This window comes from Leptonychotes weddellii, chromosome 4 (assembly GCF_054177405.1).
Source record: "Leptonychotes weddellii isolate Sample4059 chromosome 4, ASM5417740v2, whole genome shotgun sequence".
NCBI lineage: Eukaryota > Metazoa > Chordata > Mammalia > Carnivora > Phocidae > Leptonychotes > Leptonychotes weddellii.
This window is the reverse complement of record NC_138372.1, coordinates 134,736,583-134,750,582: the sequence shown is the minus strand read 5'-3', so window position 1 is coordinate 134,750,582 and position 14,000 is coordinate 134,736,583. Positions and strand designations below refer to the sequence as shown.

General features: G+C 43.7%; 1 protein-coding gene across 2 annotated transcripts in view; it reads right to left on the bottom strand.

Annotated features, from left to right (window-relative positions):
• The window catches only part of PTDSS1 (phosphatidylserine synthase 1), a 61,582-nt gene that overhangs the window by 17,116 nt on the left and 30,466 nt on the right, over positions 1-14,000 (bottom strand). For both annotated transcript variants that reach the window (XM_081816287.1, XM_081816288.1), the window contains 4 exons: positions 10,593-10,744; positions 7,036-7,177; positions 5,007-5,119; positions 2,062-2,127 (listed from right to left, as the gene is read on the bottom strand). In XM_081816287.1, coding sequence (XP_081672413.1) covers positions 2,062-2,127; positions 5,007-5,119; positions 7,036-7,177; positions 10,593-10,744 — 473 coding nt within the window. The remainder of the gene's footprint in view (positions 1-2,061; positions 2,128-5,006; positions 5,120-7,035; positions 7,178-10,592; positions 10,745-14,000) is intronic.

Genomic DNA, 14,000 nt, shown 5'->3' with positions numbered 1-14,000 from the left:
GAGAAAACTGCATGTGGACAGAAGGTTCCCGTAAGCGGTGGAGGAGGACTCAAATGCTCTGTAGACAAGAAGATGCAAAACCAATCTTCTTGTCCTCTGTGGGCGGGACAGGAAGAAGGAGAGCCCACCTCCCTCCTCTGCATGACTCAACAAATGTGCCCTGACAGGGCCTCTGCTCAGTCTATGTAAGTAAGTTCTCTCTCCTGTCAGATCACTGAACAGTGGAAAGCTAATCCATGTTATCACGCGGTAAGCTACTCTGGGTATGAAAATCAGTTGATAGTACAGAATGTATGAGAAATAAGGACAATGACCCTTTGTGTTCTGGGAGGGGGGAAAAGCCTGCCTACAGCTAACTTGAGTAACCCCTCAGACTCTGAAATGAAAGCTGGACACACACACACACACACACACACACACACACGCACAGAAATGTTTACAAGGAATAACATAGAAATGTTAACCATGATTATCTCTGACCGGGTGACTTCTTTGGATCATCTTTAGTTTCTTCTTTTGCCACTTTTTTTTTTTTAAACATTTTATTTATTTATTTGACAGAGAGAAATATAGCGAGAGAGGGAACACAAGCAGGGGGAGTGGGAGAGGGAGAAGCAGGCTTCCCGCCGAGCAGGGAGCCCTATGCGGGGCTCGATCCCAGGATCCTGGGATCATGACCTGAGCCGAAGGCAGACACTCAATGACTGAACCACCCAGGCACCCCTCTTTTGCCACTTTTTAATCTATACATATGTATTACCATTTTAACTGGGAAAAAGAAAGTTAACTCTGCTTAAAAATCTGTTGAAGTAGTAATTTCTTCCCTACTATGGGTACTCATCAAATTTTCTTTATGCCATCACACTCAATTGAGAACCTAGATTAGGTCTTGAATCTAAGCTGCCTCAGGGATTGAACCTCACACACAGATGTGCTGGCCATCTCTGGAACCTCAGTTGCTACGTGGAATGGTAAACTGTTGGTGATATCTAAGCAAAAGAACCACTTACCTGAGATACTGAAGATGGTCTCGCATTTAACACTGCGGGGTTAAACTACATAGCCTATGGTCTTTTCAAATCATTTTTTTTTTCTTTCAAGATTTTATTTAAATTCTAGTTAATTAACATATAGTGTAGAATTAGTTCCAGGCACAGAATTTAGTGATTCATCAGTTGCATATAACACCCAGTGCTCATTAAAACAAGTGCCCTCCTTAATGCCCATCACTCACTTACCCCATCCCCCCGCCCACCTCCCCTCCAGAAACGCTGTTTGTTCCCTATAGTTAAGAGTCTCTTATGGTCTTTCAAAACATTTAAATAATAATATATTAAGATAACATTGGTATCTGTAACAAGACAATAAATTGTGGACATGTGACTATGTTTTAGCTCTCTTTGGAACAATAAAATTATGCCTTGGTAGGTAGCAAGCAGCTGTTTTAAGGGGCCTTTCTGATGTGAAAGTAACATAAAGCATCAGTAAGGCTATCACAAAATGATGTCCCAAACTTGTCCCTGAATTTAGAGGGAATTTGAACAATCCATCATCTATTTATTTCATAAAGCCTCCTGAGTTCTATGCAGAAAATATCCTTTGGTTTCCTATTTTTCTTAAAAAGCAGTTTGTATATCATCTTTTCTATAATTTGCCAATCAACTACAATATTCTTTTTTTTTTTTTTTAAAGATTTTATTTATTTGCGAGAGAGAATGAGAGACAGAGAGCACGAGAGGGAGGAGGGTCAGAGGGAGAAGCAGACTCCCCGCTGAGCAGGGAGCCCGATGCGGGACTCGATCCCGGGACTCCAGGATCATGACCCGAGCTGAAGGCAGTCGCTTAACCGACTGAGCCACCCAGGCGCCCTCAACTACAATATTCTAAACTTAAATCAGAAAAGAGAATGTTAAAAAAATGAAAAGACATATAAAAACAACGGCAAGCCTACATAGGAAAATTGTACTGAGAGGCACTTAACGTGTAGGGTCAAGAACCAACCAATGAAATGTAAAGGCTCAAGTGGTTTTGAAACGTCCACAGTAAGAGATTATTACTCACCCAAATACCCAGCACTGTGTTCCTACGCGTTTGCACTGTGTGTCAGTGAGGTAAGCATAGTACTGCCTGAAAGAACAAAGGCGGAATTCATTGAGAGCTTCTGGAAGACCAAGGGGTCGGTACAGAATTAAATCACTTTGACAGAGTAAATATAAAAGATGTTCCGACTGGTTCTACACACTGCAGCTGCCTGGTCTACTTCTAGTCCAGGGAATAGAAAGCCAGTGCCTGCTGAAACATTCCTGTAAAAGGTTAAGAGTTCGGGCTGGGTTTGGAAGGAGGAGAGAGCACGGTTTAAAGAGCCAATTATTCGCAAAGGCGGTTTTGATTCGGGGACAGAATGGGTGCTTCAAGTCTCTCTGCATGGAAGTGGTTCCAGAGGGTCACGTACACGTCAGTCACTGTCTCCTCTGGCACTCTCCAGGACAAAGGTTGCTGATTGTAACCCAGGCAGGGCAGACACCCATTTTTGGCTCTTAGGAACTGGAATGGGACCCCGGTGGCAGTTCACTGCGCACTGAATACCAACGACTCTGAATGCTACTGATGAGATCAGAAAAAAAGAGGCAATGATACGGAGTTGAAAGGCTTAGAGCAACACCGTCCAACAGATATGTAATACAAGCCACAAGTGTGATTTAAAATCTTCCAGCGGCCATGTTAAAGAAGTAAAAGGAACTGGTAATATTCGTTCTAGTAACTTAGGTTATTTAATCCAACATACTGAAAACAGCTATCACGAAGTATTTTACATTGTTTTTGCACTAAGTCTAAAATATGGTATTTGCCTCGTATAGCATTTTAATGCAGGCTAGTCACATTTCCAGTGCTCGACCGCTACCGGTGTAAGCAACTGCCGTTTAGCCCGGCACAAGCTTAGACCCTCATAACTACCCCCAAACTCAATCCATCCCTTCAGAAGTAGCATCTGAAGCGGGAGCTCATCATCTTTAGGGGGGGTCACAGACTCTGAGGATTTAATGAAACCCATGATCAAGGCACATGAACACACACACACACAAAATTTTGCATTAAGCCTCAGGGGATTCGTGGATACCTGAAGGTCATCCACAAACTATCATCTCCTTACGCCAAAGGCCTGAGTGGAGAATTCTAGTCATAAAGAATTCAGGTCTACCTCTAACTTCACATTTTCATGACCTAATACGCTTTTACCAGTTTAGCGACTCTACCCTCCGATCGCACCCATCCCCTTAGACTGCACTTTATATTATCAGATTCAAAGAATGTTCAATCAAACATCTTCTCAAAGCAAGAGAGTCGAAGTGAAAGGGAAAAAAACAGAGATATGGTCTGTATGATTTATCCTGAAGTTTGTAGGTTTCCTCTCCTTTTAGGGGCCTGGCACACACTCCTTGGAGCGGCTGTGTTAAAACCCACTAGGAGCACCTCCATCTTTCCAAGCAGCTTGTCACAGCATCTTCTTACGCAGGAAATGCCTCTGGTTGGTATAAAAGCATAGAAAAAGTGGCTGATTTTTAAACAAAAAAAGAATCGTGTAGAAATCCATAGGGTCTGGCAAAAATGTTAAGCTCTCAAAAAAACTCAAAATACTGGGCATTTAGTCTCCAGTTTTTGAGATGTTTAACGATATTGAAATTTTGTGATCAGATGTGGTTTGTGCTTCTGTTTTATAAGAGGTTTCCTTTCCCCGCGTACTGACTTTGTTGATTATTCCTAATTTTACAAAGAAGCTGCTGCTAATCTTTCTTGAAGATAATTGTGAGCCTCAAATTAAATTAAATTTTAAATGAGAGAAGGAGGTTCCAATCCACCAAGGGAAAATAGCATATTTACAAGAAAACGACTTCAACAGGCCACTGGTCTGTGACACGTCAGAACGCTGTCTGCCTACCAACTGCTGGTTTCCCGTTTGGTTCATAATGAACACCAGAGATGGAATTTTGGGCCTTGACTCCACAGGACTCAGTTGTATCTTACTTGGTTTGTTCAATCCAGGATCTGGGGGGAAATATATATAGATAGATGCAGATACATAAATATCTACAGAGATATATATTATATATAATACATCTGTATATCTATATATGTTTGTTTCTTTTTTGTAATAATTAATGAGGACCAGAAGACGTGCTGGCTGGAATAAGGTTTGTTTGACCAAGAACACCCACTCTTCTGGGCAAGTAAGGCCCTCTGCTTGTGTGGTTTGCATGCACAATAAAAATGATGAATTAAATTATCCCACAGATTCTGGAAAGCTAACCCTTGTAACTGCTTAGTTTATATTTGAATCAACTGCGCAGATATCTTTGGTGTTACTACTGTTCAATGCTGGTACTCCAACATTAACTGCAAAATCCAAATGTCATTAGCTCTAAGTAGGAAAAATGAAACAGATGAAACTATGTCTGTCTGATATTCACTGGAATCAGTCTACATGAGGGGCAGTCTCCAAAGAATCCCTCACCTCTGGGGCCCTACCCGAATCGGAGGAACAACAGCATGAATATCCAAGCTTACCTCAGTTGTCCTGGAGGATGACAGGAAGGACACTGTTAAAAGGAAATTAACTGGCTCTAAAAGAGCGAATAAAGTATCATTCTAAAATAACGTCATTTATGACTTGTGATCCACCATTAAAACTTTTGTATTTTTTAATCACCTCATTTTTGAAAAAAAGCATCACTGCTACTCTTTTTTTTTATTTAAAGGATGTTAAACAGGGGTAAAAAAGGAACAGCAGTGGAGGATGATAAAAAGGTTTGAAGATAATGGTGTGTGTGGTGTTCTCACTTCATGTGACTCAGATCTGAGAGCAAAACATTTTCTTCATATTCAGATGTATAATCTTTTAATATTTTCATGGAAAATCTGCTGGTGTATGTGACTTTCCTTATGCTGAACAGGAGAATACATAGCAGGTTAATGTGCTCAAATGACAAGTCAGGCTTGTATAGAATTACCTCACTGTGGGAGCCGTGATGCCACCAATGAAGAGAATTCTACACCAACTTAATGGATGACTGGCTTGGAACACAAAGATATGTTTCAAGAAGAAGGTATTCAACTCAGTTAGCTGAAAAAGAAGGAGGCATTAGTCAACTCGGTACCGCATGCTAAGTCATAATAATATATTCCTTGTTATGGACACTCTAAAAAAATAGCATGTTCAAAGCATTTTCAGAAAATAGATGGGGTCTTCCAAGTCGCTACAGGAATAGTTGCTATTTTTAAACTAAGTAACAGCCAGTATAATATTGGCACCAACCAACTGGGGGTTACGAGGGAGGTGCTGGGGTGGGGGAAGGGGTATATGGTGGCATCAGCTGTCGTGTTTCCTGGGGCGTGGCTGTCACTTGGGTCATGCATGATCTGCTGGAACAGTTGGGAGGGAGATGCTTTGAGAACAGCAGAAATCATGAAGACAAGTATTTGCCATGGAACACTTACGAAGTCTTACAGAAATCAGGCCGGTCTAAGAGATGTAGGACTATAGGACAGTGAGTTCTTTAATCACCAAAAGAAGCTTGAGAATGAGAAATGACTGGGAATGCATGTAGCACGTGCCTTGGCCAAAGGCAGCTCTTAAAGGTGGGTGTGAAGGGTTGGTTCAAGGTTTCATCTACGGGCCGTGCTCCTTTTCCCTGAGGTGAGCATCCCGGTGCAGCTCATCACATGAGGCAGCACGGGGATGTGTTCCCTGCAGAACCGGCCTGGATGCATTTCCCGTCCAGATTAAGCAAGGAGCGGAGATTAAGGAAGGTCACTGCTTGGAAAACATGGACCAGCAGGCTCATTTCAGTGATGTAAGACGCGTGTCTTTTCCCATAGCACTGATTTTAAGGGTATAAAATTAAAAAATGGTCCACTAATTACCACCACACGTGGAAAGCTGGTTACAGCTCGGTGCTCGCGCTCACGGGAGAGGTGTGCTCCGGGTAATGCTGCCCTTCTAGGAGCACAGCTTGCTATCTCTCCTGGACAAATCCAAACTCCTGCTCAGTTCGTGGATTAAAGGAAAACCTACACCTTCCTGGATATTGTTCTCATGTGGTAAAACTTAATCCCCATCCATTTAAGCTCCCATTTTTATACATACGGACTTCCCCGAACCACGGTGACTATTTTAACTATTCACATACAATTCTGTATCCCTAAAGTCCATTTACTGAGATTAGCATTAGTATTCTCCACGTGTGGACCAGGATGATTGTCTTAAAGGTGACACATGCTTATTTTTTGTTATGCGGGGAGTATTTTGTGCATGTGTTCAAAATATAATTTCTCTTCAGACAAAAGCTAGTCTCCCAAAGATGTAAAATAATTAATCTGGGGGTGGGAGGATCAACACAAAAGGCTATCTCTAGAAAACAGAGATGTTTGGTAATCCTTTTCCAAGACCCTTGGCTGTCTCAATCATTTCAAGCACGTAGTGGGCTGCGTGGAAGAAGACCTTCCCTCCACTGACAACACCTTCCTGGAGGACCCAGGTCCCCAAAGGGCTCCAGGGCACAGGTAGTCGAGGGCTTCTTTACTCAGCTCTCTACATATTACCCAGAGTGGTAACAGCTGAGGCACAATTTTAAAAATCAAACATTAAATTTGGAATGTAAGAAAAAGCCTTTGCATTTGTTCCTTTGGTCCTGTAAGTGATCATTCCGAAAAACTATCCAATGCCTAACTCCTTGGGTGATAGATGCTGACCAAAAGCTTCTTTCGGGGAATTTTAAGCTGTTTCTAATTTGCAATTCAAAGAAAGATACTTGAAAATGTCTTCCCCAGGAAGCAAGACCTTAGGCCTGGTAACACCATTCGGTTTAATTATTCTACATGTCAGCTGCAGGATCTTCTGTCTTCTGAACCAGCCAGCAGCAGCTAAGCAGTGTCAATTAGCATTAACTCTAAATTCCAGGACGGTTCTTATTTTGCTTTTGTACTCCGCCCTCCCACCCCCCACCCCCGCCACTGAGTTCTGGGCATCTGAAAAAATACCTGCCAGATGATCATGAAAAGGTATATTCCAGCCACTCTCTGAAATGAAGATTTGGGGTCAAACCATCGAACGTAGGTCCAACTAGCAGGAGTAAACTGGAGCACGGCTCTTTTGATTTTCCCGGTGGTGGTGTGGATGTCTCTGTAAGAAGAGAATGGCCCTAGTGAAAATCCGAAGAGATAAGGAAGGGGAAGAAGAAAAAAACAAAAAGACAAGAAAAAAATAAAAAAAAACCGGCACTGACAATTTTACAACGCATGCTCAGAACAAAAAGATTCCTGTCAAGTCGAACCATCTCTCCAACAATGATCTCTCTATCCAGACGAAGCGTGGAGAGCTGTGTACTTGATGGGGCATTTCAGGGATGACAGGCACAGGGCAGAGGTCAGGTCACCGCAGAGCCAGGAGAGGCCTTCACTTGTGAACGGGTGACAAAAGAGGCTGAAGCATTAAGCACCTGGAACCAGGCCAGGGAGAATGAGGGCGCCGGCAAGGATGGGATCCCACCCGCTGTGCATCTCCCAAGTCAGGGCATTTTAGACAACTTGTTCCATACTCTGAGGTCACCCACACCATTTCTTCATCCTATGTGTTCCTAAGATAAGTGAACAGTTGGGGATGACAAACAGTGGCTTTTAACCTTCCTTAGTTTTAATCCTAGAAATCACTCAGTTAAAAACTTCAAACTCCCATGACAGAACAAGTCAGGGCTTTTATTCTTATGGGAGAGAGGTGAGGGTTTGTTCCTTCATTCATTCACCTAACCCATCAACAAGCATGTACTGAGAAAATCTTGGGGTGCCTGGGTGGCTCAGTCAGTTAAGCATCTGCCTTCAGCTCAGGTCATGATCCTGGAGTCCTGTGATCAAGTCCCACATTGGGCTCCTTGCTCATTCAGGGGAGCCTGCTTCTCCCTCTGCCTGCCGCTCCGCCTGCTTGTGCTCGCTATCTCCCTGACAAATAAATAAATAAAATCTTTAAAAAAAAAAAAAGAAAATCTCGCAGCAAGAAGATTTGAGGCACAAAAGCAACAACAAAAAAACCCAGAGATTATCCAAAAATAAACAAAAACTATGAAGGACTTGTATTTAAAAAAAAAAAAAAGCCAACTATATGGAAAGAGGAAGAGGAATCCGGGGAATAAAGAGAGTGACACAGTGGGATTAAGTATTGGAATGCTTAATACAGATCTTTCTCAATTTACGACGGGGTTCCGTCCTGAAAGACCCATCATAAATTGGAAATATCATAAGATGAAAATACATTTAACACACCTAACCTACCAAACATCATAGTTTAGTTCAGCCCACCTTAAACTTGCTCTGAACACTTACTTACATTTGTCTATGGCAGTTGGGCAAAAATCTAACGCAAAGCCTCTTTGATAATAAAGCATTATCTCACATAACTTATGGAATACTGTACTGAAAGCAGAAAAACAGTGGTTGTCTGGGTGCAGAATGGTGGTGAGTATCTCGGTCGTTTGCCCTCATGATCGCCTGGCTGACCGGGAGCTACGCTGCCACCGCCCAGCATCGCGAGAGGGGGTCCTACGTGCAGCCCTAGCCTGAGAAAAAGATCCAAACTCAAAACTCAAAGTATGATTTCTACTGAATGCGTATCACTTTCACACTATTGTAAAGTCAAAAATCATGAGGTCAAACCATTGTAAGTCAGGATTGTCTGTAAAGAGGCCAATTCAACTTTATATTCATTTATATATTTGACGTTAACATAAAAAAAAAACACCAGCGGGATTTCTGCTTATTAGTTGGGCTTGTGTTTTGGTAAACTGACAAAACGACTCTCAAGTTGAATCTAAAGCATAAATGTATGAAAACGGGGAAGCGTTATGGCATTGTGTAAAGAGCCAGGCAGCCTGACGTAAAATCAGACTCAGCTGCTTGCTACCTGTGTGTCCCTTAGGCAAAGTACTAAACCTAGTTCTCACTGTCGCCGTCCCTAGAAGGAAGAGAGAAGTAGTGTCAATCCCTAGGACTGAGGTCAGGCTCAAATGAGAAAGCTTGCTTACAGCACCATCTGGCACCAGCTATGGTTTTTGTTCCGTTATATACAGTCTTAACTATATTAAAAAGTGTATTTTCAAGCCAGTACCTGAAGAAAGGGTTACTTAAGAAGGAGTGGGGAAAACTGTTGAATCAATTGCAAAAACACTAGGAAATCCCTCCCTCACACCATATACCAAATTAAGTTTGAGAAAGATTAAATAAGTTACTCATAATAAAAAACCAAACCATGAAGAACTGGAAGAAAATACAGGTCAACATTTACCTAAACAAAAAGACTGAAAGTTTTTGAAGTTTAAACAGAGTATCTACCTCAAAGAAAATTAAAACTAGATGACAAAATGGAAAATGAAGTCACATTTATGAGAGTGTTAATACCCTTAACCTATAAAAAGCACTAATAAAAAGAGGGAAAACCTAATAGACATGGCCTAGAAATTCAGTATCTCACAATTCTATGTGGGATAACACTTTAGAAGGATTAAAGGTAAAATTCAAAGGAACAGTGAAATGGACACATACATATATTAGTGAACATGGGTGAGAATATAAATGGGTATAAATAAATTTATTTACAGAAAAAAAGAATCAGAAATTTACACAAAGATATATGTTCAAGAATGTTTGCTCTAGCTTTCTTCATAAAACTGAAAACTTTGAAACAACTAAATGACCACAAAAAGTAACTGGTTAAATACCTCATGATTTATTCATAGGTTGGGATCTGAAGAAGCCCTTAAAATCATGGTTTATGAGACTAATGATGTGGGAAAATGCTTATATTTTGTTTGATAAATAAATGAAGGTGAAAACACAATAAAAACAACTACTTTCATGATCACTTTCCCTCCTTGTCAGCGGCACAGTTCCTGTGACTGTCAAATTGAGGAGTGAATTCAGGGGAGCAGGCTGAGCCATGACGGAGGTGGGCTCTGTGTCCCATGGTGGCACAGAGGAGGGACGTGCAACTTGAATCAGAGAGTCAGAGACAACTACCTGGAGAGATATCAAGGGAGTCGAGGTAGAAAAGGAGAGGACCCGTCACCCTGGCACATGGGGACACAGGTCAAACCCAAGTCCAGAGGAGCACGTGCTCGGGCTCAGCACCTCGGGTGCCCCAGAGGGCCTGGAGAAAAGGAGCGGACCTGTCCAGCCCCCTCTGTGCACTTTGTCCTAAACACCATGAGAAGCCATCACAGAGGAATGACACGATGAATCTGACGTTCTGAAAAAGATCGCTCAGAGCGGGTAACTGGGGAACAGGGGGCTAATTAATCCAGTGATGGCAGGGTGAATTCAGGCTGAGGCATTAAGCATAAAAATAAAATGGATGGGAGAAAATCATAAATGATTTGGCATTTTTCTGGATGAATGCCTCGAATTAGGTCTATAATCACTCATGAATTTCAATTACTAACGTGCAATTAATTTCTTATCATCCAAGACCGTACTGAAGTTGCGTGCTCCTAATGCGGTGAAGGGCGCATAATGAAACCCTGTGACTTGTGTCCAGACAGAAGGCCACTCACTTGAAGCTGGCCCAGTGGTAGGTCCTCATCTCAAGAAAGCGGCAAACGACCATGCCCAGCCAGATGCCGCCGCCATTGCACAGCAGGATGTCCAGGATGACCTGATCCCACCAGCACTCGGCGAAATTGGGCAGCAGGTGCATGAAGAAAAGCTGAGAAACACAAGAGACCATGGTTTTAAAAACAAAACTGCAGAACGATAGAGTTCCTTTGATGAACATATTCCGTTAGGAAGAGCTGTTGATGTGTCAGGTTTTCCTAATGTATGAACCGAATAAATAAAAACAATGTCTGTGATTAGGTTTGCGTTTTATGCCGTGGACGGTTTACAAATATTATCAATCCAAACAGTTCTTTTTTTTTTTTTTTTTTTTACATAGGGTTTTAAAGAAATAATAACTGCTCCTGAAAAAATACCACTGATGAATGACCTTGGCTAAGGACAACGAGACAAGGATCTAGGAGGGGGGGAGGAGAAAAGTCTTCATACCCACCAACAGAGCGCTGGCATAGTCCTCAACATTAGCAGCTTGACAGTTCAAGCTGTGCATTTTAGAAATATTCCATAGATATTTAGGTAAAACAGCGAGGAAACTGAAAAAGTAGAAAGGTTAGGTTTTGATGGCATGTTTTAGGAAACCCATAGCTTAACAGAAAGCCTTTCGATAACTGATTCGCAATCGTAATCTTATTAATAGTGCTAATGATGCACAAGTGGTGAAGCAAAATAAAGTCAAGTTTTTTGATCTCAAGGGCAGGAGTTTATCTAGAACCACAAAATAAGGTAGGCTGTGGCAAATGTTTCCATGGCGACATAAACAGAGCATGGTGGGGATAAAAGGGAGATTCATTCTGACAGATAGCAACTGGAGCACGACATACTGGACTGGGACCGTTAAGGACAGGAATGACTGTTTTCAGGAGATGGGAGATGAAGACTGAGGACATTCCAGAAAGGGGGAACAGCAGGATGAAGGGAGGGGGTAGGGGATAGAAATCTCCTATGGAAATAGCTTTGTCCAAAACAAAGAGCGGATCAGCCATGTCCAGAGCAGCATGCCCTGCTGTGTGAAGGCCCATTGTAAGAAGGTCTGACATGACAAAGACCGTGCCTGGGAATTCTCTGGAAAGAGGCAACTTCTGAAGTCATATGATCAATACTGCGAAATAAAACTGTTCATGAAAGCATTTCAGAGAGGGAAAGCAATGTAAACATCTGAGGAGTCTGCCTGCTTGGTGTGCCGGCCAGGGATAAGACAGAGCGCAGCGGCTTGGCACGAAGGCGGCGGGGCTGCGTTCCTCTCCGAGGCGAGCCAGGCCCAGCCCCTGAAGTGTAGTCCCAGGTTCCCAGCCATGGCACAGAGCACTGACTGTTGCTTTACACAGGGAAGAGGGACTCATCAACAGAAGTCGATGACACACATTTGCTGACATGAGACTATGCAAGGGGAGCGGGATGTGGAGGACGGCTTCGGCCTCAAGAGCTTTCCTGGAAAGCACCAGATACTGGGGGTAAGGCGCGCCGTCCAGATGAATGCCTGGAACTCAGGGACAGGACACGGTAAAACAGCAGGAACGTGGGCTGCCCATCCAGAGCGGAGCACATCCTGGCTCACCTAATGAAGCAAGGTTCTGGGCTCTGGCCCTCTGGTCTGTCCAGACCTGAGTGGGAGACGCTGCAGAGGGTTGGATTCACTCACTCTCCAGGAACCTGGGGAGCACCTGCCACTTGTGAGGCGCAGTATCCGGGACGATGTGGATACGGGCCCTGCCCTCTCAAGGCCTGACACTTGGCAGCAAAGAGACACTCTGAGCATCTAAAATGTGACGAGCATTTCAAAGGAGAAGGGCCAGGTGCTCCATTTCCAGGTGTACAAACGTGGAGCACAACCAGCGCAGGGAGCAGGGAAAGGAGGGAAGAGCCTGCAAGTGGGCTCTGGGATAGGAAAAGACACAGAATCTTTAACACGAAGAAAGCAAAGATGGCTGGAGCACAGACCACAGGATGGGAAGGGTCCCGAGCAGACGGGGGAGGTGGGCCAAGGCCGGTCAGTATTGGGCCTCGCAGGCTGGTCCAGAAGTTTGGATTTTGGATAAACACTAAAGGGTTTCAGTTGAAGAAGGTTGTAACCAGATCGAGAGGTGAAAAAGATCGCTTTGGGAAGAGACGGTGAAGGGAGGAGGTGAGTGGTTCAGCCAGGAGAGGACAGAGGTTAGATACACGTTGAGCAGTGGCGTGGAAGATTTGGATGGAGCAGCACTGCTTACGAGAGTTGAGAGGCCACTGAGGAGCAGGGAAGGAAGGCACGGGGCCATCTGTAGTATGAGGGGAGAGAAGCAGACAGGCCGAGAAAGGCCCAGAGCCTGGCCCAGGGTCCCACAGCAGCGAGGTTAGGAAGATGCCTGGAATTCCGAGAGGAACATGGTGGGAGAGCAGGAACGTGGGCTGCACACCTGGAACCAAGCACAGCTGGAGTCCCATCCTGGCTCACCTCATGAAGCAAGGCTCTGGTTCCTTCCTCTGTCGACTGGGGATATACTCAGCCTTTTCGGTTTATGGTGAGGATTTAGGATAATGCATGTACAGTGTTGGGTACTGTTGTGGGTTGAATTGTGTCCCCTCAAAAGCCACATGTTGAACCCCTAACCTCCAGGTCCTCATGATGTGAACTCAATTTGGGAAGAGAGTTGCTGCAGATGTCATTAGTAAATGAGGTCATCCCGGAATAGGGTGGGCCTCTAATCCAGTGTGACTGGCGTCCTTACAAAAAGAACGCCATGTGAATGCACACAGGGAAAACCCCACTCAAAGGCGAAGGCAGAGACTGGGGTGATGCATCTACAAGCCAAGAAATGCCAAAGATGGCCAGCAAGTCATAAGAAGCTGAGAGGCGTGCACCAGATTCTCCTTCACAGGCCTCAAAGGACACCAATCCTGCCAACACCTTGAACTCAGACTTCTAGCCTCCAGGGCTATAAGAGGCACATTAACAGAAGCTAGATGTGGCTGGCATGCTTCCCTAAGTTAGGGTCAAGACAACAGTTGGCATCAAGAAATATACTGTACACATGGCCAAATTTTGTTCCCTGGGAGTGATTAACTAAGAATAATATCATAACTGAATGATAAATGAGTAAGACCCCCAAATTTCATTTTCCTAAAAGTTTTTCAAGACTATATCTCTTTCAGGAGCACCTGGGTGGCTCAGTCAGTTAAACATCTGCCTTTGACTCAGGTTACGATCCCAGGGTCCTGGGATCGAGTCCCACATCGGGCTCCCTGCTCAGCCTGGAGCCTGCTTCTCCCTCTCCCTCTCCCTGCCGCTCTGCCTACTTGTGCTCTCTCTCTCTCTGTCAAATAAAAAAATAAAATCTTAAAAAAAAAAAAAAGACTATCTCTTTCATTCA